This window comes from Camelina sativa, chromosome 16 (genome assembly GCF_000633955.1).
Source record: "Camelina sativa cultivar DH55 chromosome 16, Cs, whole genome shotgun sequence".
NCBI classification, from domain to species: domain Eukaryota; kingdom Viridiplantae; phylum Streptophyta; class Magnoliopsida; order Brassicales; family Brassicaceae; genus Camelina; species Camelina sativa.
In genome coordinates, this window is record NC_025700.1 from 6,069,412 (window position 1) to 6,094,908 (window position 25,497).

Here is a 25,497-nt window from a genome sequence, read left to right on the forward strand (position 1 = left end):
ATAAAGTTTAAAACTATCAACTTATATCGATCAGTTCGCTATGAGATCTTTGATCTTCGTTGAAGAAAAGAATCCTCGTGGTCCGATAACTATGTATGGCATAGGAAGGGGGAAGCTTGGAAGAGATTGAGAGAACTCAAGATGGAGGCATCATTACCGCGCTTGTCACTGGTGACACTAAAGGCATCGGCTCAGTCCCCAGTTTTATAGAGTTTTCTATTCTCTTTTATTGTTCTAGAGAACTCAGGTGATGGCAAAATGTTTGAGTGCTATAACATCGATGCTAGGGGGACTAAGCGTCATAAGGGGTGACTAGTAAAGAAATAATTATATGATGTAATGCCCCCTATAAAAATTTGCTCCCGTCGATTATTTTGTTACCCATTTCACTGAATTCTTTAAAGATAAATTGGATTTTGTTCATCAATTTAGCGGAAGTGGATTACATTTGTTTACTAATTTTATTCGAATATCAACATAGATATATGTAGTGAACATCTCAAAGTAAGTATTTGCACATCTATCTCCAAGTTTAAAATCTTAATCCATAAGTTTGAAAAAACAATATTGTACGTATATTTATGAGTTGGTAACTATTTTTTATTCTTGGTATAGTTATATTTCTATTTGTCATAAGACTCATTACAACTTCGTTGCAACAAATTAATAATTTTATCCGTAAACTGCAAAGACAACAGAAAAGAGAAAAAAATCATAGAAAATTTTCGTGAAATTTTGTGATGATAATGGTATTTAAATAAAGAAAAAATCGTTTAATATTTTACCTTCAGTAAAACTCCTTTTTGGCATCGGGTACTCAGCGTCACCAAATATTGTTTTAGCTTACCTTTTTGAATACCGGCTGGAAGGTATTTTTTTAGGAGGTTGGAGACTCCGATCCAACCTAAAGTCAGTTGCCATGACGGTACCTAGTACTGCTGTCCATGTGTCGTCAGATTGTAGAAAGGTGCAAAGTTATTCTCAATAATAGTTGAAATATTTAATATTACTTTATAACCTTAAATAATAAGAAAATATCGTAGCAACTAGCAACCTTATGAGTGTAACCTTTTAATATAACGTTTTTGAGTACTGTTCGTCAGTCGTATATTAACTGACAAACAATACTCCAGTTTATGAGTGTAACCTTTTAATATAACTTTTATACTAAATATATACTCGTATGTCCTTTCTTGTGGGCCGCCGACTGTCCATTTTATATTCTCCTGATCTCCTCACGAGGACGTATGGCTACTTGTGGGACGACCGGTTATCATCCATGATCTGGAATCTTGAGATGAGGGAAACTGACAGCCAGGAATACCCTATCATGGATACGTGTGGTCGAAGTCGACTGTCGACCTGTTGGCAATGTGAGTACGTCTGTACGTGAGGTGGGAAGTTTCAAAATTCAAAGCTATGCCGACTAGTTTATTTAAGATCTGTGATCTTTCGTTGATGAAAGGTCGTCACTGGCTGAAAACTAGGAATGGCAACAAATTCTAGATGGAGTCTTGGAGGCATGACCGCTCTTGTCACTGGTGGCTCTAAAGGCATCGGGTCAGTCCTTGTTTTCATAGATATGCTCTTTTATTGAACTATGATAATTTATAATGAAAGAATCTATGTTTGTGTGTGTTCCATGAATAGGGAAGCTGTGGTGGAGGAACTGTCTATGATGGGAGCAAAAGTCCACACATGTGCAAGAGACGAAACTCAGCTTCAGGAACGCTTACGTGAGTGGCAAGCAAAAGGGTTTCAGGTCACCACTTCTGTCTGCGACGTTTCTTCTCGTGATCAACGAGAGAAACTTATGGAGACCGTTTCCACTCTCTTCCAAGGAAAACTCAATATCCTTGTAAGTTTACATACATAAGCTTCTCCCCTTTGAGATTGGAATCCACAAGAGCCAAATCATGTTGTGTTTTTATTGTGTTTATGTATACTTGTATAGGTCAACAATGCCGGCACGTTCATTGTCAAGCCGACCACAGAGTATACAGCAGAAGATTACTCGTTTATAATGGCTACAAATATCGAGTCAGCTTTCCATCTCTCGCAGCTCGCACACCCTTTGTTGAAAGCATCTGGTTCAGGGAGCATCGTGCTCATGTCGTCCACTGCTGGAATTGTGCATATCAATAATGTTGGATCCATTTATGGAGCAACCAAAGGTACCGTATATATATACATGTACCTCCTTAAAATATATATAAATCTATTCCTTGTGTTATGATACTTACATATGAAATTATATAAACTCATTTAGGAGCCATGAATCAGCTGGCTAGAAACTTAGCTTGCGAATGGGCGAGCGACAGCATAAGGGCTAACGCTGTTTGCCCATGGTTCATCACAACTCCTTTGGTTAACGATGTAAGGCCAAAATAAAAAGTTCTCCTAGTTCGAGAAAATGGAAAAAAAAATGAAAAAAAAATAATATATATATATATATATATATATATATATATATTATGATCTTAATTACTGTTAAAATTTCTTAGTGTCTCAATGACAAAGAGTTTAAAAAAGAAGCGGAGAAGAGGACAGCGGTAGGGCGTATTGGAGAGGCAAACGAAGTTTCACCGCTTGTGGCATTTCTTTGTCTTCCTGCAGCTTCTTACATTACAGGCCAAGCCATCTGCGTTGACGGAGGTGTCACTATCAACGGTTTCTCCTTCAAGCTTGTGCCTTAAAAACACATATATGCATCGGATTTTATATATTCAATATATAAATTAAACCTACGTACGGGTTATTTATGCATATATGCTTGTGACTGTCTTCTTGTTAATTCTGGAAGACTTTTGGGATATTTATGCATATATGCTTGTGGTAACCATCGAGAGTCCAATATCTGTTGTCTAAAATTTCGAAATAAAAAAAGTTATGTTGTTATAAACAAAACATTGATTAAAAATTTAAAACATTGTAAAGGAATCCATAGCCTGATAATATAAACAAAGCATCTCATGCATCTAATTTAGATTATATGAAAAATCACAAAAGTCAGAGAGAAGTGTCGCCTAATCATTCATACAAGCTAATATTCATATTTCTTCGAATCTTCCTATTTTCTTCAGAGCTTTTGCGCTTACATCAAAACATCAAAAAAAAAAAAATTTGCATATGACCACAAACATTCAAGTTGTGATTTGTGGAACAGAAAAAAAAAAAAACCTTGAATGTTTTGCTGGATCTCTTGTCATTTCAACAGAATTTGAAATGTTTTGCGATTTGATGCATGATAACCTTGAACGTTTTGAAACTTGGATAAAATAAATCGATTTACGTTTTATGTTATTCAATGCCCGGTCCGGTTTTTAATCATTGGCTGATACAGACGACTAGAGACGGAGATGCTGAGATAGAATTTAATACATAAGCCCTGAACAAAATTGATAGAATTCAACGTCCAGTCCAGTCCGGTTTTGACACAAACTCATCTCGAACCGTTGAATATTTTGAACAATAATCATGAAAAATATGCATATATTAATGTTCAAAGTTTCCGATTGAAAAAAAACAAAAAAAAAAAAAATTCATCGTATGGTTTAATTTTGTGTAAGATTTTTTATCGAACAGAAAAAAATGTTATTATCATAATGTGGAATTTTGTGAGGATGTATTGGATGGCTGAAGTAGCGTCTGTGTGATTCAAGACGTGATACATGATTGATGTTGTTTTATGTACGTGAAATTCTCTAGAAGATTTGAAAAGACAATATTGAAGGACGATTTGAGAATTAATTGAAGAGAAAAACTACTATTTATTAGGTTGATTAAATTGGAGTTTTATAAAAAGGAAAATAGAAAAAAGGTAAAAGACATTTTCTTATGAAATTTGGAAATCTTCTTCTATGGTGATTAGGAAGTTTTGATGAATATATAAAGAGATGTTGGGCACGTCCTATAGAAGCAAGAGAGCTGAGAGATAAAGATAAAAACCCTAACGAGCTTTCTCATTGTGTGCAGCTTAGTTTCGCGGTTTGGTGTTTGTGTTGTTCAAGCTTCTTTGTTCGTACGTGTGACGTGTGTAGGTTGCTCAAGAGAGTTGAAGATCTGAAGTCTAGGCTCAGGGGGAGTTTAGCCAAACTAGGGCTGGACAAAATAACCGGTAACCAAATAATCGACCGAACCGAACCGAAAAAAATCAAACCAAAACCGAACCAAAGTTCCTCCAATAACCGAATGGTTAGTAAAATCCTATGTTCAAACTAACTGAAACCGAACCGAACCGAACCGACAATTAAATGGTTAACCGAAATATCCAAAAACCTAGAATATACCCAAAATAATATACTTAAGATTAGGCAAATCTATAAAATAAACTTAAAGTATTAATTATTTCTACATTCAAAACAATTAAATACTTTAAATAATCAATATATTTAAAAGTTATTATTTTGAATTTAATAAGGTAAATACTATTTTGTAAAATCGGATCAATATTTTTCCCCCTTTTTATATTTTTGTAATGTAGTTTTGGTTAATTTCGGTTATATTTGGTTATTTTTTGTTACTTTTGGTTATATTCGGTTTATTTGGTTAATTTCAATATAATTTATGTTAGTTATGGTTATCTCTTCAACTAACCGAACCGAAAGAAACCAAACCGAACCTAACCGAAATTTCTAAAATATCCAAATGGTTATTATATTCCTATATCCAAATTAACCAAAACCGAACACAACCGAACCAAAACCGAACAGTTAACCGAATGCCCAGGCCTAAACCCAAGGTTAGGTTATCTTTTTTTGAATTTAGGCTCGGTCTGAGATTAGTTAAGGGTAGAGATTTATCCTTAAGATTTCATGTTATAGAACAGAGCAGTGAATTAAGAGGGTTGTGCTTGATGTACGCGTTTGCGAATAGGTTGTATTTGCTTTCTTGTTCTAGTGAAATCGAAATCTGGACGTGGTCCCGGGGACTAGGAAAAACTGAACCTCGTTAACAAAGTTCTTTTGTTCTTTACTTTCTGCACTTTATTATTGCCTCATCCGCATTTACAAGTGGTATCAGAGCGGGTTCTCGATAGAGATTAAGTCTAGTTTCGGGTAGATCAAGGGTGAGGGTAGTTCAGGAAGTAAGACAGAGGTTTGAATCAGTTGTGATGACTTCATACAGAGAAGGCACGTCTATGTCAATACCACTGTTGCTTGATTCAACGAATTACGGGTATTGGAAGGTTCATATGCAAGCGTTTATTAGTAACCTTGATGAAGATTGCTGGAATTCGATTGAGCTTGGTTGGGAGCCTCCTAAAGTTGTGTATGAGAAAGGGGTTGAGAGTCTTAAGCCTACGGATAAGTGGACTGCTGCAGAGAAAAAGCTATCAAGTTGTAATTCGACAGCCAAGACAGCGATTTATAATGCTATTGATTCAAGCCACTTCAAGTTAATTTCTCAATGTGTATCAGCTCAAAAAGCATGGAAGTCATTGGAGAATATGTTTGAAGGTACTTCAAGTGTTAAGAGAACAAAGTTGGATATGTTGGCATCACAATTTGAGAATCTAAGGATGGAAGAAAAAGAAACAGTGGCTGAGTTCAGTGCTAAGTTATGTGATATATCTAATGAAGCTGTTGCTCTTGGAAAGCAGTACAAAGACAAAAAGCTTGTAAAGAAGCTGAAGCAATCGTTGCCTGCAAAATTTGAATCATAAATTTCTGTAGTTGAAGAAGCCCATAATTTAGATGAGATGGCTTTTGATGAGTTTGTTTGGGATTCTTAAAGCTTTTGAATTAAGCAAAGCATATGAAGCTGAAGGAGTAAAGAAGAAAGATGATTAAGTTAAGGAAGCAATAAAGAAGGAAGTTGACATTGTAGTAGTTCTTAAGGTATCATCTTGTGAAGATTCAATGGCTATGTTATCAAGACAATTTGCTAAATTTATGAAGCGTAAGGGCGAAGAGAAGAAAAGTAGAATGGGTGAAGAGATGGAAACTTCATCAAAGAATGTTCAATGTTTTGAATGCAAAGGATACGGTCATGTATGGTCTGATTGTGCCAATCTACAAAAGCATAAGAAGAAGGCTATGAATGTTGTTACTAGTGATTCAAAAACTAATTCAGATGAAGAAGAAGAACTGAAGAATTTTGTGGCGTTTACAACTTTTGAAGATAGTTCTGAATCAGTGTCTGCAACTGCTTCTGAATGTGCAACAAAACCGGCAACTGCATCTGAACTCGAATCTGATAGTGATAGTGATGAAGAGGATATGAGTTATGAAGAACTTGGTAAGAGTTATGAGAAGTTGTATGCACATTGGCTTAAGGTAATTGAGGATAATTCAGTTCTGATTAAGGAGAAGCTCAAGTTAGAAGCTAAAATCGTTGAAGTAGAGAAACATGCAACAGAGAAGGAAGAAGAAGCATTACAAGCTAAAGTGCAACTTGAAGAAACTCAAAAGAATTTGAGGATGCTTAATAATGGTACAAAGAAGTTGGATCATATTCTGAATATTAGCAAGACAAATAAGTGTGGCCTTGGATATGAAGGAAAAGTTTCAAAACCGGATTTGGTGTTTGTTTCAAGTGGAAAAATCACGTCTACATCAGGAACTGCAACTGTAATAGAGACTGCTTCAAAGATTGCTTCAGGGACTGTATTTGTGAAAGCATGGTAAAAGAATTTCTGAATTGCAGAATGGACCTAGACAAGTTTTCCGACCTGTTTGTCATCATTGTGGTGTTGTTGGGCATATTTGGCAAAGATGTTTCAGATTTTTGAGAGAGAGGAGCCGAATGGAGAATGCTTATGATGTAAGGTTTCAAGGTCCTACATGTTATCATTGTGGAGTTCAAGCACATATTAAGAGGAATTGTTTCAGATTCATTCAAGGAGTCAATAATGGAGGTCTAAGGCGCAACAAGATATGGGTTAGAAAAGATGAGTTTTATGGAGGTGGTGTACTAGACTATCAACCGCGAATTACAAAGCGGGGTGAATTTTCCAATTAGTTTTTGATCATGTTGTGACTCATTCAGGGGGAGAATGAAGATGTGTCTGGTGATGTTGGTTAGGTGTTTGAACTGATGAGTTCACAATCATAGTCAAAAAGGGGGAGAATGAAGATGTATTGGATGGCTGAAGTAGTGTCTGTGTGATTCAAGACGTGATACAGGATTGATGTTGTTTTATGTGCATGAGAAGTCTCTAGAAGATTTGAAAAGACAATATTGAAGGACGATTTGAGGATTAATTGAAGAGGAAAACTACTATTTATTGGGTTGATTAAATTGGAGTTTTACAAAGAAAGGGAAAATAGCAAAAAGGAAAAAGGCATTTTCTTATGAAATTTGGAAATCTTCTTCTATGGTGATTAGGAAGTCTTGACGGATATATAAAGAGATGTTGGACACGTCCTAGAGAAGCAAGAGAGCTGAGAGATAAAGAGAAAAACCCTAGAGAGCTTTCTCATTGTGTGCGGCTTAGTTTCGTGGTTTGGTGCTTGTGTTGTTGAAGGTTCTTTGTTCGTCCGTATGACGTGTGTGTGTAGGTTGCTCAAGAGAGTTGAAGATATGAAGTCTAGGATCAGGGGGAGTTTAGCCCAATGTTAGGTTATCTTGGTTTGAATCTAGGCTCGGCGTGGGTTTAGTTAAGGGTAGAGATTTATCCTTAAGATTTCATGTTGTAGAACGGAGCGTGAATTAAGAGGGTTGTGCTTGATTTACGCATTTGAGAATATGTTGTATTTGCTTTCTTGTTCTAGTGAAATCGAAATCTAGGCGTGGTCCTGGGGAGTAGAAAAACCGAACCTCGTTAACAAAGTTCTTGTGTTCTTTACTTTCTGCACTTTATTATTGTCTCATCCGCATTTACATTTTGAGATGAGACAAAGTTCAAAACCATCACGTAAAATTATCTATAAGACTATGAGTTTATGACCTCACTGCATAAGCTGATTTGGTTCAACCTGACAACTAGACTTGGTCAGTGATATTTCTCTATAAGACTATGAGTCTATGATCTTCATTGCAGAAGCTGATTTTTAGAAATGGCTAAGCCAGGAGAAAACTTGAGAGACAAATCGAGATGGAGCCTTGGAGGCATGACCGCTCTTGTGACCGGTAGCTCGAAAGGGCTCGGGTCAGTCCACGTTCTCCTATCTTACCTACTTTTCTAGTTCAATGCTTCTCTCGTTTCAATAATAGATTTATTTTGTGGATCTTTTGATGCTATTCCGATGTTTATAATCGAGACAACCCTAAAAAGAGAAAAGCTTAATGATGTATCAACTAAAATTGCATGTGGGCTATAACAGAGAAGTTGTGGTCGAGGAACTAGCTATGTTGGGTGCAAGAGTTCACACATGTGCCAGAGACGAAACTCCGCTTCAAGAACGCTTACTTGAGTGGCAAGCAAAAGGGTTTCAGGTCACCACTTCCATATGCGACGTTTCTTCTCGTGACCAACGACATAAACTCATGGAAAATGTTTCTTCTCTCTTCCAAGGAAAACTCAACATCCTCGTAAGTTGATGTATCATAGCAGGACCCATATGGATCTGAAAAAAAGATCAAGTGATTATGTTGTGCGATCATTTATTGTTTTTGGTTGGGGTCTATATGTAGGTAAACAATGCGGGAACGGGTATAACAAAGCCTACTACAGAATTTACAGCACAAGATTACTCGTTTCTGATGGCTACAAATCTCGAGTCAGCTTTTCATCTTTCACAGCTCGCACATCCGTTATTAAAAGCTTCGAGTTTAGGGAGTATCGTGTTCATGTCCTCTATTGCTGGAATTGTGCATACCGGCTAATCCATCTATGGAGCAACTAAAGGTACATGTATATATTCAAACAATGAATGATGCATCGAGACTTAATTGTGTAAATGTGTGTTGTAGGAGCTATGAATCAGCTAGGAAGAAACTTAGCACGCGAGTGGGCAAGTGATAACATAAGGGTTAACTCTTTGTGTCCATGGGTCATAGCAACTTCTTTAGCTAACAATGTAAGGCCATTAATTAGAAATAAATACAAAATTTTCCTTGATAAATAAAATTATTACATGTGATTTTTAACTTAAGCCAAATATTATATATTACTAGTAGTTACTCCGTGCTACGCACGGATTTAGTTTACATTGTATTGGAATATATTTTTTTGTAATTTTGGAGATTATTAGTTAATTAAAAAACAATATTAATAAAATAAAATATTATGTAAGATTTAAGATATGAGAATTAGTAAAATGTGTATCTTTCTATTTATAAGAGAAATTGTAGTTAAGAGCATATAGAAAATTTATTATTTGATTGAATAATAAAAGCAATAATATTTATATCAATTAGGTAAATGTAATTTATACTTTCTCCGGTTTTTTATTTGTCGTTTAAAGTTTTCTCACACAAATTAAAAAAAAACTATTAAATTACCTGTTTTACCCTATATTAATATATTTTATAAATATTTCATTGGTCAAAACTTTAAAACATAAAACTGAAATATTCACCAAACATTTTCATTGAAAACTTAAAACAACAACTAAATTAAAACAGATGGAGTATTTCATTGTATAGGAGTCACATAAACTATGTGAGAGTTATAAATGCAATCATTACATATTAATATATTTTCTTATATATGTAATATTTCTAAATACTATTATTAATCATTCACTGCATTACTATATAGTTACAAAAATGAGAGTTAGTACAAAATATGGGATTGATGAGATGGAATAGAAAAGTTAATAAAAATGTATCAGGTTTATAAAAATACATTATTGTGAATTAATAACTAAAATTGTCTATTGTTTTAATTATATATTCAAGAGTTAGACTCCCTCTGTATCATAAAGTTTGATGTTCTAGGATTTTTACATGAATTACGAAAAATATTTAATGTATAGCAATAAGTGCATTATTTATTTATAATAACATATTTTATAACGTATTTCATTAAACTTTTAAATTCTCATTTAATGATTCTTGGAATTTACAATTTCTTAACATTAATTAATACAAGTATACAGAAAATTAATCTTTGTGATACAACAAAAAATCCTAGAAAATCATCTTTTATGATACAGTGAGTGTATATTATAATTATATAACTATGAACGGACATCTTAGCTAATCAAATTATGACTTTAGATATATATTCACTTCTCTCTTTAAACGGAAATATATACAGTTATCTCTTTTTCAAAAAAAATAACATTCAATTCGCATTTAGTTATTTAAAAATTATATATTAAAATATACTTTAGTTTATTTTAAATGGACTGGAAATGAAATAAAATAATTTAATATCAAGATCATGTGAATTATAAAATTAAAGTGTGGAAATTAAACAGCCAATTATTACTCGACATTATCCTATACAACCCAAATATATATACTATAATCTTACATCCTTAAACTATTTAATCATCAAATTATTTGTTAAACAAAAATTTTGTTATGTAAATTCAATTGAATAAATTTGTTACACTAAAAATTAAAAGAAACAAAATGGCACTTGCGAAAGAAAAGAGAGCATCAAATGAAAATCTTTTGGAGCTTTACAAAAGAAAACTTTACTTTATTATTAGATAATATAATATAGCAAGGCTTCTTTCAACTCATACTCTAAGAATATGATGCCCATCATCATTATATATTAAAATTCTTTTAAACTCAAATACACATGAAATTATTTATTTCCTAAAATAAATATTTTAAAATGATTGCATAAATCATCAAAAGATGAACAATAGTAAAAAATAATTTACAATTTTGGAGAAACTATTCAAAACTTAGTAAAATAATATTTCTTCTAAAGTTAGGAACATACCACAAACGGATGATCCGAACAACGATACTATTGTTACCGGTGTTTTTTTGTGTTGGTGTAACATACGCGAACTGAAATCCCGGTTTAGGGATTGCATCGGTCGATGCAAGGTTGTTTTCTGCGGACGAGTTTAAGTGAAACGCTGCGTTTCGGGCAAAGGGAAAAAGGGGAAAAACCCTTCAGTCGTTTCTTTGGTCTCATTAGTTGTTTTGGCCACTTTTGAGAGAAACAAAAGAGAGAAAGAGAGTTCTTGGTGTTTTTGGTGATTTTCTGTGGATTGGTGGCTTTTTTTGGTCAGATCTAAGACTTAGGACGTTATAGGAGCTTCCTAGGAGCGTGTTCTTGATTGTTTAAGGTTCATAAACTTCTTCGCAAAGGTAAGTGCAGGACCATGGTTTATCTAAGCTAGATATCTCTCTAATTTGCGTGTTATGTGTTGTTAGACTTGTTAGATTGATATTTGGGACGTTAAGAAGCTTTCTTGTGGCTTGGGATCGAGTTTTGTGGTTGTAGGAATGAAGATCCGGCGAGAAGCTTTGGGGGAAAACGATGCTCGGCATTGCATCGGTTGATGCACTTTGTGCGTTGGTCGATGCAAATGCAAGGACGGCGCGTAAAATCTAGGGTTTTCGTGCTATGTCGAGCATGCGTCAGTCGATGCAATGGGAGCATCGGTCGATGCAGATCTTGCGTCGGTCGACGCGACCTCCATCTGGTGTTGGTCGATGCATGTTGGTGTCGGTCGATGCTGAGTCCTGGTTTATTATTGTTGATTGTTTATTGATGGTTAGAGATGTCTCTATTGCTTGTGTGTATAACCCAGTAGATGGGAGGATTGCCTTACTGAGTGTTTATAAAATACTCATGAATTGCAATTTGTGTTTGTAGTGCAGGTAAAGGCAAAGTGTGATCGTGGAATCAAGGCAATGAAGAGGGGGATGTTCTAGTGGTTGGCTTGGTTGTCTGGCTTCTGTTAGGATGCTAGAGTTGAGTCCTAGAATGTTGTTTAGGATTACTGGTTCTCTGGTTTATGCTATTTGGATCATTAGTTTATGATTTGGAAATAAAATTGGTTATTGGATTATGATTGGATTATTTATTGGTTATTGGTATCTGTTATTTCCGCTGTTGGTTGTGTTTGTGGTTAGGTGGCTAGTGGGTATGAGACCACTAACTGTAGTGTATTTATTATTTATTAATTAACAAAAAAGGGTCAGGTCGTTTCAATTGGAGATTGAATCGAGGATATAATAGAAAGTAAATGTTTTATTTTTCACAATAGTCTGAAAAAGGATGTGTTTGTATGGTAATAGGTTGTTTTTAGAAAACTAAACTCTATAGAATGTTTGAGCCTTTAAAAGATAGAAGGACTGAAATCAAATATTAATGATCATAAATTCGCAAGTAAATCAAAATAATAAATTAAAAATGAGAAGTAATATAAACAAAAGTGAAAATTGAGGCAACAATGAGTAGATATAAGGCAATGCATAAAATGATGGTATTATATCAAATCAAAACATAACTTATTATGTTCATAATTTATTCTGAAATTCCTAATATGAAAACTTATAAATTTTTATGTAATTCAAAAATATGACGTTTGAAATAATAAGTTTGAATCGAACAAAATAATTATAGAATTAGATCAAAACTATATCACAATCTTACGTAATTTTCTAGAAAGTAAGCTCAAAAATTTAATTATATACTTATAATTTTTATAATAAGTTTGAATTGAACAAAATAATTATATAATTAGATCAAAACTATCTCACAATTTTACGTAATTTTCTAGAAAGTAAGCTCAAAATTTTAATTATATACTTAAATTTTTTAAGAAAAAATTAAACTAATTTACTTAAATAATATCATCCCACCATCTGACTTAAATTTGATTTCGTTTGTGCCTGTGAAAATTATATAAGATTCTGTGACAACTCATCCCGCGGACCCCACTAGCCCCCGCTAGCTGCTCCAACGGACCGTCCGTGGACCCCGCTAGCCCCCCGCTAGCCGCCCAAACGGATCCCAAGCTGGCCCTGCAAGGCATCGATCATAACCCCTCATTGTGGATATCTCAATCCACCAGTAGGTTATTGGTGCGCCAAGCGTTCCTCGAACACTGGTCTCCACCTTTTAACAACCTTTCCACAGGGCAAGCTGTCACTAATTGATATCCACAGTGAGGGGTTATGATCGATGCTCTGCAAGGCCAGCTTGGGGTCCGTTTGGGCGGCTAGCAGGGTCCACGGACGGTCCGTTGGGGCAGCTAACGGGGGGGCTAGTGGAGTCCGCGGATCGGGTTGTCACAGATTCAAACACAGAAATTAAACCCAAGAATTCAAACCTATAAATTTAATTTTAATGTTGATATAGTTCCAAGATGAAACCAACCACAAACTAATATAAGGTGGCTTTAGATTCTTAGATTCTTTGGGGCTGCATATGTTTATGATTAAAAAAGGGAGAAGAAAATATTGATGTTTTTTTTTTTTTTTGATTTTATGAGCCTGTAGTTATCAAAGTCCAAACTATAGTTAATTAAGTCCAAACAAAAAAAATACNACATAACTTATTATGTTCATAATTTATTCTGAAATTCCTAATATGAAAACTTATAAATTTTTATGTAATTCAAAAATATGACGTTTGAAATAATAAGTTTGAATCGAACAAAATAATTATAGAATTAGATCAAAACTATATCACAATCTTACGTAATTTTCTAGAAAGTAAGCTCAAAAATTTAATTATATACTTATAATTTTTATAATAAGTTTGAATTGAACAAAATAATTATATAATTAGATCAAAACTATCTCACAATTTTACGTAATTTTCTAGAAAGTAAGCTCAAAATTTTAATTATATACTTAAATTTTTTAAGAAAAAATTAAACTAATTTACTTAAATAATATCATCCCACCATCTGACTTAAATTTGATTTCGTTTGTGCCTGTGAAAATTATATAAGATTCTGTGACAACTCATCCCGCGGACCCCACTAGCCCCCGCTAGCTGCTCCAACGGACCGTCCGTGGACCCCGCTAGCCCCCCGCTAGCCGCCCAAACGGATCCCAAGCTGGCCCTGCAAGGCATCGATCATAACCCCTCATTGTGGATATCTCAATCCACCAGTAGGTTATTGGTGCGCCAAGCGTTCCTCGAACACTGGTCTCCACCTTTTAACAACCTTTCCACAGGGCAAGCTGTCACTAATTGATATCCACAGTGAGGGGTTATGATCGATGCTCTGCAAGGCCAGCTTGGGGTCCGTTTGGGCGGCTAGCAGGGTCCACGGACGGTCCGTTGGGGCAGCTAACGGGGGGGCTAGTGGAGTCCGCGGATCGGGTTGTCACAGATTCAAACACAGAAATTAAACCCAAGAATTCAAACCTATAAATTTAATTTTAATGTTGATATAGTTCCAAGATGAAACCAACCACAAACTAATATAAGGTGGCTTTAGATTCTTAGATTCTTTGGGGCTGCATATGTTTATGATTAAAAAAGGGAGAAGAAAATATTGATGTTTTTTTTTTTTTTTGATTTTATGAGCCTGTAGTTATCAAAGTCCAAACTATAGTTAATTAAGTCCAAACAAAAAAAATACAGGTGTCAAAAATATAATAAGCCAAGTGTCATCTCCTTAGCAAAAGTTGAGAAAAACCTCTCATATTATATAAGATTACTTCTTAATTTAAATTCAAGGGGAAAATCTCTCAGGATCTTAGGGATGAAGAATTTAGAAAAGCAGCGGAGAGTAAGACACTAATGCGTGTAGGAAAGGATGTATCATCGCTTGTGGCATTCATTTGTTTTCCGGCAGGTTCTTATATAACAGGTCAAACCATTTGCGTTGATGGAGGTGCCACGGTCAATGGCTTCTCTTTTAAGCCTCAACACTAAACCGTTGATGTTGATTGTTTGTAATTCTTAAAGCTTACTGAGTTTTTGTTTTTTTTTGGAACTATAAACTCGCAGTATCTAGCATCATTAAGGAGATCACCTTTACTTTTGTTAGTCATAACACAAAAATGAAAGGACAACCACCCGTCTATCTAGAAGTCTTCCTATTTTTTGTTCCCGTTTGAAGGCGCTTATGAATCATTTGTTTCAGTGTATCAAACTCTAGTTGAATAATGTAAAATAATGATATTTTTAGTATTATTTTAATTTTTCATATATATATTTTTGTCATTTAAATAATTTATCAGTGAAAAAATATTTAAATGGTCCTTTAAACAATTCCCTGCATGTGTCTTTTGATAACTTATTTACCACTTTGATGAAGAACCTCTATTGTTCTCTGTGTCTAAAGATTTATGATTAATTGAGATTTGGAATGATATGAAAATATATAATTGGATCGACTCGACTTACCAAGTTTGCTTGTAACATCTTTTATAGCATTTCTATATAGTTTTAATCGATTTATTTTTTACTAAATAGCTTGGATGGATTGGGATCAATAATTTCAAATAACATTTTTCACATTCTTGTACATTATATTCAAAGAAATATAAACGTTTTTACAACGATTGCAGCGGGAGATTGATAGTAATTATGCAGAAAAATTAATCTGAAAAACTAAGAGAAACAATGGATCAAATTATAGTGTGGAGCCAGAGTTGTAATCCTTGGTCATTACGTCGATCTCCCATCCGCTGAATAGTGAGAAGCTGGTTTCTTACTTGTTGGTCAATCCTCTTAACCAAATGGCCAGCATTAATTGGAGCCTCGCCATGTCTGTGCCCATTTCTCTCCCTCCAAATAGTGTGAACCACAGCTTGGAAGATATAACGAGTGAGGAAACCGTCATGTCCATCAGACTGATGGCCTGAGACGAGAGCAAGAATTTCACGAGTGAGTGCAGCCCAAACTTCCGAAGCATAACTGTAGGAGAAGAAGAGATGATCGCTAGTACATTAAGAATATATTGCATAAAAAAGTTATTTGATAGAACATTTACTTAATTTTATTAGGGTGACAAAATTAAAAAAAATGCAGAGACAAAAGAATTACAAATGCAGAGACAAATTTCTTCGTGGATACGTGTTGGCTTACCAAGTCCGTCTCCTTACCCACTAGACCACAAGATCCAGTTGTTACTAACTTAAAGTTTTGATAACTATTATTTTTATAATCTCTTATTAGTATGGTTTGTTTTTTTTTTCTTTGTCAAACATATGGTTTGTTTGTTATTTTCTCAATATGTACACAAGTCATTTGAGTTTTTTTTTATGAGCGCATAAAAGTTCCGAACAAAACTACATACAGTCTGAACAAACATAAAATATCTTCATAACCCGCCAAAATTTGTTTGTACGTCCTTTTTTGTGGGCCGGCTGTCCATTTTTATTTACCCTCTCCACTCAGATTACATAGCCAGGTATACCCTACCATGGATACGTATGGTCGAAGTCGAACAGTTAGCAATAATTCAAAACTATTGTTATAATTATTGAAGGTTTCAAAAATTCAAAACTATCACAACTAGTCTATATAAGATCTGTGACCTTCGTTGGTGAAAAACCGTTAGTACTGGCTGAAAAATAGGAATGGCAACGGTTTCTAGATGGAGTCTTGGAGGCATGACCGCTCTTGTCACTGGTGGCTCTAAAGGCATCGGGTCAGTCTGTTCCCGCTTTCATAGATGATAGATTTATATGCTCTTTTTATTGTATTGTGAAATTTAGGTATGGAAGAAGTCACTGTGTTTGTGTGTCGCGAATAGGGAAGCTGTGGTGGAGGAACTATCTATGATGGGAGCAAGAGTCCACACATGTGCCAGAGACGAAACTCAGCTTCAAGAACGCTTACGTGAGTGGCAAGCAAAAGGGTTTCAGGTCACCACTTCTATTTGTGACGTTTCTTCCCGTGAGCAACGAGAGACACTCATGGAAACCGTTTCATCTCTCTTCCAAGGAAAACTCAACATCCTTGTAAGTATACATTTATAAGCTTCTTCCCCTCGGGCTATAGATCTACAAAAACCAGATCATGTTGTCTCTATATATAGGTAAACAATGCGGGAACGTATATATCCAAGCCGACCACAGAGTATACAGCAGAAGAATATTCGTTTATAATGGCTACAAATCTCGAGTCATCTTTCCATCTCTCACAGCTCGCGCACCCTTTGTTGAAAGCCTCTGGCTCAGGGAGCATCGTGCACATGTCCTCCGTAGCTGGAGTCGTGCATGTCAATGTTGGATCCATCTATGGAGCAACCAAAGGTACTGTATATACTCTTCAAAACAATTTCCCCAATTGTCTTATGATACTTACATATAAGTGAATAGAAACTCATTTCAGGAGCCATGAATCAGCTGGCTAGAAACTTAGCTTGCGAATGGGCGAGCGACAACATAAGGACTAACGCTGTTTGTCCCTGGTTAATCAAAACTCCTTTGGCTAATGATGTAAGGCCAAAATAATTCTCCTTACTACGATGAAAATAGAAAGAAATTATTACTTTTAATTTTAAGTTCTAACTTATTTGAAAACCCCTCAGCTTCTCAATGATGAAGAGATTAAAAAAGAAGTGGAGAGTAGGACACCAATGGGGCGTGTTGGAGAGACAAATGAAGTCTCATCGCTTGTGGCATTTCTTTGTCTTCCTGCAGCTTCTTACATAACTGGTCAAGTCATTTGCGTTGATGGAGGTTTCACTGTTAATGGCTTCTCCTATCAGCCACATGCTTAATACACATGTATGCATGTGCTATATAAAAATATCTTGACGCCCTAAATGTCGTGGTCACTATGTGACAAATGAGATTTTGTGGTGGCAGAGGGATAGGGACATAGGGTCCGTTTTTTTTTTTCTCTGTATTTATTCTTGTGGTGAGTGAGAGTTTTAATATCTGAATAATATTTTATCTGTTGTTTTTAAACATGTTTTCTTTATTAATTTGAATCACATATTACATATGTACCAATGAACATCCATATACAACTAATAATTAAGGGGAGTGTGACGAATTGAAAAGTGATCAGCTGTTTGCATTCCCATGTATAAGACAGATTAACAAATCCCTTATTTCTCTTCATCGTCTTCGTCTTCATTCTAGATCTTGTTGTTTGGTTATCACTTCTTTTCATGGAACTCCAATACATTCTTAAACAATCATTGGCCGCGATTCATATGTTACATCAAAATCACAAACATCTACATATATTCTTACATATAAGAACTTTTTAGGAGCACATTTTTCTCTTTTCATCTCTTCTCTTCTCTTTTTGGCAGTACCCTATCTTTTACATGTTCCTTGATGATAAACTCTACTTGATGGTGCATTTTATTTTTAGTGAAATATATCTGCAAATGAAATTAATCTAGATTCCTATTTTCTCAATTTGTTTCTATTTCCTCTTGGAATTTTTGTAGATTCTCAATCTGTATTCATTTTTCACGTATTTTTTCTTATTAATAATTTTCAATTGTGATATTTCTTTTGTCATATTTTTGGATGTTTCAGAGTTTCCAATAAATAGTCAAGTCAATCTGCATAAATGCTTTTTGTAATAAAAGTAAATTTTTAGTTTAAAGTGATCCTTTAATCAATGTGTTTTTAAGATGATTTCTCTACCACTCTGGTAATGAGAACCTCTATTGTTCTATGGGTTTACAGATTTATGATTGAAATTTGAAAATAGAATTAATCGGATCGAATCAATTAACCATATTTGTCGTAACGTCTTTTGATAGTATTTCTAAATAGAATTTATTTAATAGAATAAATCATGTTGGGATCAATCATGTCTTTATTTAACAGAGTTCCTAATTTAAAAAAATGTATCTTTTTTTTTCAATATGTTTTAAAATCTATATTTAAAGGCAATAATCAATATATATGTATAGATAATTTTTCTATTCCTTTTCTCTATGTATATTCATTATTATTTTTTGGTGAGAATATATTTATTAACTTTGCTAAACAACAACATTTGAGAATATTTATTGTTTTATGAAATAGGATTTTATAAGGAACTTTAAAAAATTATTAGATTCGATATATATATCAAAAAATTATTTGAAAATTATTTTATATATATATATATACGCTTCCAATACATACTCACTTCCTATTTTTTTTTTTTTTTAAATGTTTCAACGCTTCCGCTTCCACGTATCTGCTTCCAATTTCATTGTAGATTCATAGTGGAAGTTGATATAAAACTGGACTTGGTCCCTCCATCTCTTATTAATTTTATGTCTAGGCAGCTTCTTGGCAATGATTTCAAACTTTTCAAGAAAAGCATTTTCAGTTTATTATTCTTTTGATGTGCAAAGTACTTTCAGATTATTTAGTTCATAAAAACCTACTTTGTCCGGTTGCTTTATGTGATAATATTGTGGTGATTATTTGAATGTTTACATACTATTGGTTATGTGGCCAAATCTACTGTATACTCAGATACTTGAAATTTTGTATTCTACTGCTAAATCTAATGAATCTGCCAAGTTAATGAGCTCTATAGCGAACAAGGAATAGTGAAGAGAATGAGACTCAGAATGACTCTCTACCTATCAAAAGAGATGTTCTTGAGATTGAGAAAAACCATTGTGTAGATGAAAAAATAAAAATGATAAAAGTTATGAATTGGTCTCAGATCTCATGTAGTGAATTAAACTGTCATCTCATATTGTTTATGTTAGCAACTTGGGTCGCTATCAAATTCTCAGAAATGATGAACCGACTATCGAAATTACATGTCCTTGGTTTGTTGTTTTGTCTAGATTATATTCTCGGGCAATTGTTTTCTCTAGTTTTACAAACATAATAACAATGTTGTTTATCTATTTTATTTAAGATTATTTGATTAAAATAATAAGAAATATTATGACAAATATAAATAATAAGGAAAAACAGATAAGAATTTGCACTCAAAATTAATAATTTTGATATTTGATATCAAACAACTTATATTAAATTATGATTTTTTTAAAAATCAAGTTATATTTTTGTATTAAATAAAAGAATTCTAAAATAATCTCGCGGCATAGGGCGTGTATAAACTTAGAACAAAACATAAAAACAATAATGGTGCTCCAATGCATTGTGATACAAGAAAAAAAATTGATTTTAGTCTACAATTTCATTACAATAAAAAAAATTAACAACAAATAATAGCAAAAACCTAAAAACAAAAATATTACCAGTGAACATTGTCCACATCTATGTCAATAATAATTTTCATCCTATAAATAATGAAAAAAAAAAACAAGAAAAATTCGCGGCGTAGCGCGCAGATACTATCTTAGTAATAATAAATTAGAAAGTGCAAAGTGGTCAATTGTATAGGTTATCTACAATTACAAAATTTTACATAATTAATTATAAATCTATGTACATTTAAAATATTTTATTCATATCTCTTATAATATAATAGACTGAATTAACTTGGTGAACAGCTCCACTATATAAACAACGATGATGGTGGCGCTGTGAATTGTGATTGATATTGCTGGCAATAACCAAAAAGGTCCTTGTAAGGTTTTTCATATGCTGATGCAAGTGTTGTTCGTGCTTGTAGTTTACTCGAGAGACTAATGTCTGAAGTGAAGCAGCACAGCGATGTAGCCAAATAAAGCCATGGAAATAAGCTTATCTTGTCGATGCAACATCCCAAACTGGAGATTTGGTTTTGTAACTCCTACATTTCTGAGTCGGCGTAATTGTGGAAACCATATCCCTTAAAAACCTAGAGACTTGAAGACATTGATTGTTGTTATCGATATTATAACGTTTTGTGGTCATGGTCACTTTGTTATACTCTTAGGGCCTGACTGGTTCAAACGCTGCGGTTGCGGTTGCGGTTGCGGGAGATTGCGGAAGCGGGCGATTGCGGTTTCAAGCGTTATTAAGCGTTTTGAACGACTGGTTTAGCGGTTTAAAATTAGTGCGTTTGCGGGAGGTTTACGACTGGTTGATCAGCGGGTGCAATAGCGGTTGAAACATAATACATGTGATATATAATATATAAATTTTAAAAACACCCATTTTTTTATTAAACTTGATTTATAATTAAAATTTATTAAAAAAGTACTAAAATAATTATTCAAAAAACAAATAAATTTCATATTGAAATACTTATTCCTTTATGCATTTGGCTTTTCACTAAAAATTTAATCAAATAATTTGATAAATGACAAAACATATGCTTTAGATCGTAGATCTTTTCTCTTTTCTCTTAGATCTTGGCTCAGTAGTTTCATCGGTAGGAATAGTCATGTGAGAGTTGAGATGAGTCACTGGTGATTTGTTTTAATATTTTTTACAATTAATCTTATTTTCTTAAATTTCTGATAAAATATTATATTTATTTAGATTTTTTTGAACTTATGTACGATGTGCCATTAAATTTACATCAAGTTTTTTGGGTTATTGTTAATTGGAATATTATTTAATTCTAATTGTTTATTTTATAATCTCTGCAATCATATTCGTATTTTATTTTTTCTCATCCTTAATGAGTAAAATGGATAGATTGAAGATATAACAAAAAAAAATTTATTATCATTGATTTCTTTTAAGTTTTTTATAAAAAAAAAAAAAAAAAAAAAAAAAAAAAAAAATTCAATCGCAATCGCCCGCAACCGCAAACGCTTGCGGGAACGCTTGCGGGAGACAGCTTTTGAAATTCAGTGGTTTGAAGCAATTGGAAGTGATTTGGAACGACTGGGAGCGATTTGTGTGATTGGTTCTAATCGCTAGCAACCGCTACCACCCGCAAACGCAGCGTTTGCGGGAGGTAGCGGGAGAACCAGTCACCACCTTAGAGAGAAGAGATCGATATTTGTTAACAGCTCTGCGATTGTTACATAGAACAATATCAACAAAACGAAAAATCAAGAAATTGTCGGATAAGAGTTATCGTGAAAATAGAGAAATCAACTGGGATTGTCCTAAAAAAGCATTCTACACATTGGCGTGAAAGCCAATATTTTTGTACATATGAAAGGAAAAAACTCTAAAATCCTCACCGTTTTCTTTACACCATTCTCTGCCTTTTTTTTCACTCATTCATCAGCCTAAGGGGGATGTTTTGGGGTTCTATGTATAGTAGTAAAAACGGTAAGAAACTACACAATGTACAGATTTTGCGGAGAGCAGAACAAAGCTCTCTTTTATAATTTCTCCGCAGATTTTTTGGTTTAGATCTTACCTAATTCTCAGAACGTTATGGCAGAGCCATCCACCCTAGTTAAGCTGTACAACACTCGGCCTTAAGCCACCAGAGGCTGGGTTGATGACTGCAAAGCCATCCTCCTCTCTGTATATAAGAAAAAACCAGTTAAGAGACATTGAAATGCAATAGAAATGCCTATACTGCCTCTCTAGCTCAAATACTTGTGGGCGTTCTGTGAGGCAACTCTATCTAATGGTTGAAGGGAAAGAACATGTACATACCTCCAGCAGCAACGAGTTTTTCAACACGGGCAACGATATGCTTCCCGTAAGTGTATTTCTTCAGAGCATTAAGATGCACTTTAATACGAGTAAGAATCAGTTCACGCTGTTGGTCATCGCATGTCTCCAGGACTTTTTGGACTACATAGTTTGCAAACTGATCCTTCATCATCGCCTATATACACAAGAATAAACTTATGAGCTTATTAGTTTCTTTGTACTCCCCAACCATCATCTGAAAGTGTGTTTGACAAACCTGAAGAGGCTCGTTTTCATCAGTTGTTCCCAGCATCTCATTCACCAGCAATTCCCGTTCCTCAGGACCTCCAAAAGTCAAACATTTCTCAACAACGTTTGATGCAAACTTCTGCTGGCTCATCTGAACAATCTTCCCAGCCAACTCTTTGATTATCACAGTGCGCTCATCAGGCTTTCCGTGCTCCAGCACATGCTGTCCACAAAACGTGTATCAGTTTTGAGCAACAAATAAAAATCAAGAGTTGCAGTAAAGCTCATGTCTTTTACAAACCTGAACAACATAGTTTCCATACTGATCTTGGGCCAGCATGCTAACAGTGGACAGGATCTCTTCCATAACCTTACTCTGTGTATCAGGGTCATGGCAGTGTTCCAATACTCTCTGCAACAGGAAATGAAAAAGAGTTTTAAGTAGAAGCATAAGGTCAAGAAAGGTGTCATATTTCTTAAACACAAAGAGCAAGAACCTGAATAACACGGCACCCGTATGGGTGAGTGGAGAGGGTCACAACATGACCAAAGAAAGTCGAAATAATGAATTCGATGTTTTCTTCAGGTACACATTCGATACACTTTTGAACCACATGGTTCCCATTCTGATCACGTACACATCGCATCACATGTCCATCCAGTTCTTTCACCATTATAATTTTCTGGTCTAGATCAACCACCTCAATTGCCTAAAAGGAAAAAAGAAAAATAATGAACCTCTTTGACTTTTCTCGAGAATGGAAAAGTTAAGAGTCAAACAGGTGAGAACCAGACTTTACCTTCTGGATGACACGACAACCATACATCTGTAAGCTAAGAGGCAAAACATTGTTAATGAGTTTCTCTGCCAATTCTCTCCTCTGTGGCGGGAGTCCATGCTCAAAGAACTGTAGGAAGTTAAGTAAAAGTCAGAACCCTCTCATGTTACATTGTCTTAACTCCAAAAAGAAACTAAAGAGGAAGACTAAATAAATCTACCTTCTGAACTACATAGTTGCCAAAAACGTCAGTCATCAGGGCAAGAGCTTGAGGCATGATCTCTTCATAAACTATGGTTTTCTCATCAGTTGTTGCTGTCTCGAGTTTCTGCTGAATAAACCGGCTTCCATATTGATCCGAACTGGTCATACAAATCCCCAAGTACGTGTTAGCTTGGGAAAAAATGTACAAAAGAGAATGTACAAAAGAGAATGTACAAAAGAGAAAAGGTAAAAGACTTTTCAGGAAATACCTGAACTCTACAACATGGCCAGCTATTTCAGAAAGTTCAAACCCTCTAGCTTTGTTATTTTTGAACTCTTCAAGCATTGAAGATCCAAATCCTTCATCCAAACCAGCATCCATTTGCCAAGAACCCATTACACCTCCCGAAAAGTTTCTTGTTGCAGAGGGATGACGCATATTAACTTCACCTCGTCTCATAGGGCTATAAGGTGACATAAGAGAATTTGGCATACCGTGATGAGCCAAAGGACTGCCGGGATATGACATATTAGACCCAAATGTTGGACTCCCATAATAGCTATGACTGTTAGGGCTCCCTGATTTGTAAGGAAAACCATACTGTGATTTCTGAGCTCCGAGATAAGCCCTCTGAAGTTCAAGCATATTCATGTATGAATTACCCATACCCATAAAGCTCCTATCCATTGAAGGGTCATTAAGAAGATCAAACGAATCAGCATTATCAGAGAACCTCCCGTACTGATGATACATTGGATCTGCCATATGTGACTGAAGACCAGCATTTCCTCCCATCATTCGATTACCAACCCTGCCAATATTTCGTGGTTCAGAGAGGTTTTGACCAGAAGAAACAAAACCTCCCCCATGTAGTCTTGAGTCCATTCCAGAAAATCCCAAAGCAGATGCCGCAGAAGCATTTTCATACATTGGAGAATAGTTATTAGTTCCAAGTTGGCCAGCCATCATAGACGCTACAGCAGGATTTAATGCGTAATTGTTGAGACAATAGTTTTGGCTATCAAGGTGCTGGTAATGATTAGCTAGTCCACCTCCATTATAGGCAGATCCTTGTGACCCTCTCATTTGTAAATTCCTCAAAGAAGCAGTTCCCTTATGAGCTTGATCAGCTTTGTTTTGGAAGCCATGTTGATTGACTTCATTCTGCCCATCTTGCATTTCAAACATATAGTTCCTGACCTTTTCAACATCTTGCTCAGCTTGACTCCTTTCATCTAACCCACCAGTGCCTGATAGGCTCATACCAGATAGAGCAGCGGCGAGATCTGAAGACTCTTTGAGACCACCGTTAAACGGGCTTTGATTACTTGTGTTCCTCTTGTCATTTGAACTCACTCTTCCACTGCCAATGGGAGTGAGGCAAGGACTAGGCACCCTAGCAACGGCCTGTGGATCTGGTGTTCCGTTTCTAGACAAAGACGAACCAAGAACAGCTGCATAGCTGTATGGAGATGGTGCACCAATGCCTTGTGATGCGGATGGAGACAGATTATTTGTGGAGTCAACATTTTCATCATAAGTGTTACGACTTGCAGGACGTGAGGGCTGCTGTCCAACAGGATGCCCATGCCCCATATCCGCCTGCACAAAAGCCATCCACCAAGTTTATATAAGCAAGTATATTCAGGTGAACTATACACAAAACATACTAACCATTAGAAAAGAAGTTTCACCAACCTGAAAGATATCAGCAAAACTCTTCTGCTTGCCTCCAAGCCCCAAACCAGGTAAACCAATCAATCCATTAACATCCCACTCAGAAGAGGAAGCACTAGTCTTCTCAGGCTCAAACTCACGCTGCTGTTTCATCTGATCAAAACCAGGTGGGTTAGAGAACAAAGATCGACTCTCATTCACTTTTCTCCTATCCCCAACACCACCTAACACGTTGCTACTCCCTTTAAGCCTCTGAGCAACCCTCAAATCCTCCCTAGACATCAAAGGCGGTGGCAACCTCGGATTCAACTTCATATTAGCATAGTAATAAGACAAGTAAGCCGGATCTTTCCTAAACTCCTCATCATCACAACCAAACCCATTACCCTTATTGCC

At 35.1% G+C, this 25,497-nt stretch overlaps 3 protein-coding genes and 1 pseudogene across 3 annotated transcripts; 3 read left to right on the forward strand and 1 right to left on the reverse strand.

Moving 5' to 3' along the window:
- On the forward strand, nucleotides 1,455–2,730 carry LOC104749968 (senescence-associated protein 13). Its single transcript, XM_010471686.2, has 5 exons — nucleotides 1,455–1,560; nucleotides 1,651–1,858; nucleotides 1,955–2,174; nucleotides 2,270–2,376; nucleotides 2,505–2,730. The coding sequence occupies exons 1-5, from the start codon at nucleotides 1,490–1,492 to the stop codon at nucleotides 2,694–2,696; spliced, it is 798 nt and encodes a 265-aa protein (XP_010469988.1). The 5' UTR covers nucleotides 1,455–1,489; the 3' UTR covers nucleotides 2,697–2,730.
- Nucleotides 7,988–14,701, forward strand: LOC104753426 (annotated as a pseudogene).
- On the forward strand, nucleotides 16,262–17,736 carry LOC104749969 (tropinone reductase homolog At2g29290). The gene is made up of 5 exons (XM_010471687.2): nucleotides 16,262–16,424; nucleotides 16,530–16,737; nucleotides 16,815–17,031; nucleotides 17,111–17,217; nucleotides 17,310–17,736. The coding sequence occupies exons 1-5, from the start codon at nucleotides 16,354–16,356 to the stop codon at nucleotides 17,499–17,501; spliced, it is 795 nt and encodes a 264-aa protein (XP_010469989.1). The 5' UTR covers nucleotides 16,262–16,353; the 3' UTR covers nucleotides 17,502–17,736.
- On the reverse strand, nucleotides 21,673–25,491 carry LOC104753428 (pumilio homolog 2-like). Its single transcript, XM_010475682.2, has 9 exons — nucleotides 25,123–25,491; nucleotides 23,693–25,026; nucleotides 23,440–23,581; nucleotides 23,241–23,348; nucleotides 22,938–23,150; nucleotides 22,742–22,852; nucleotides 22,469–22,663; nucleotides 22,213–22,387; nucleotides 21,673–22,075 (listed from the first exon to the last, which is right to left on the reverse strand). Exons 1-9 carry the CDS (start codon nucleotides 25,414–25,416, stop codon nucleotides 22,029–22,031), a joined length of 2,619 nt encoding a protein of 872 aa, XP_010473984.2. The 5' UTR covers nucleotides 25,417–25,491; the 3' UTR covers nucleotides 21,673–22,028.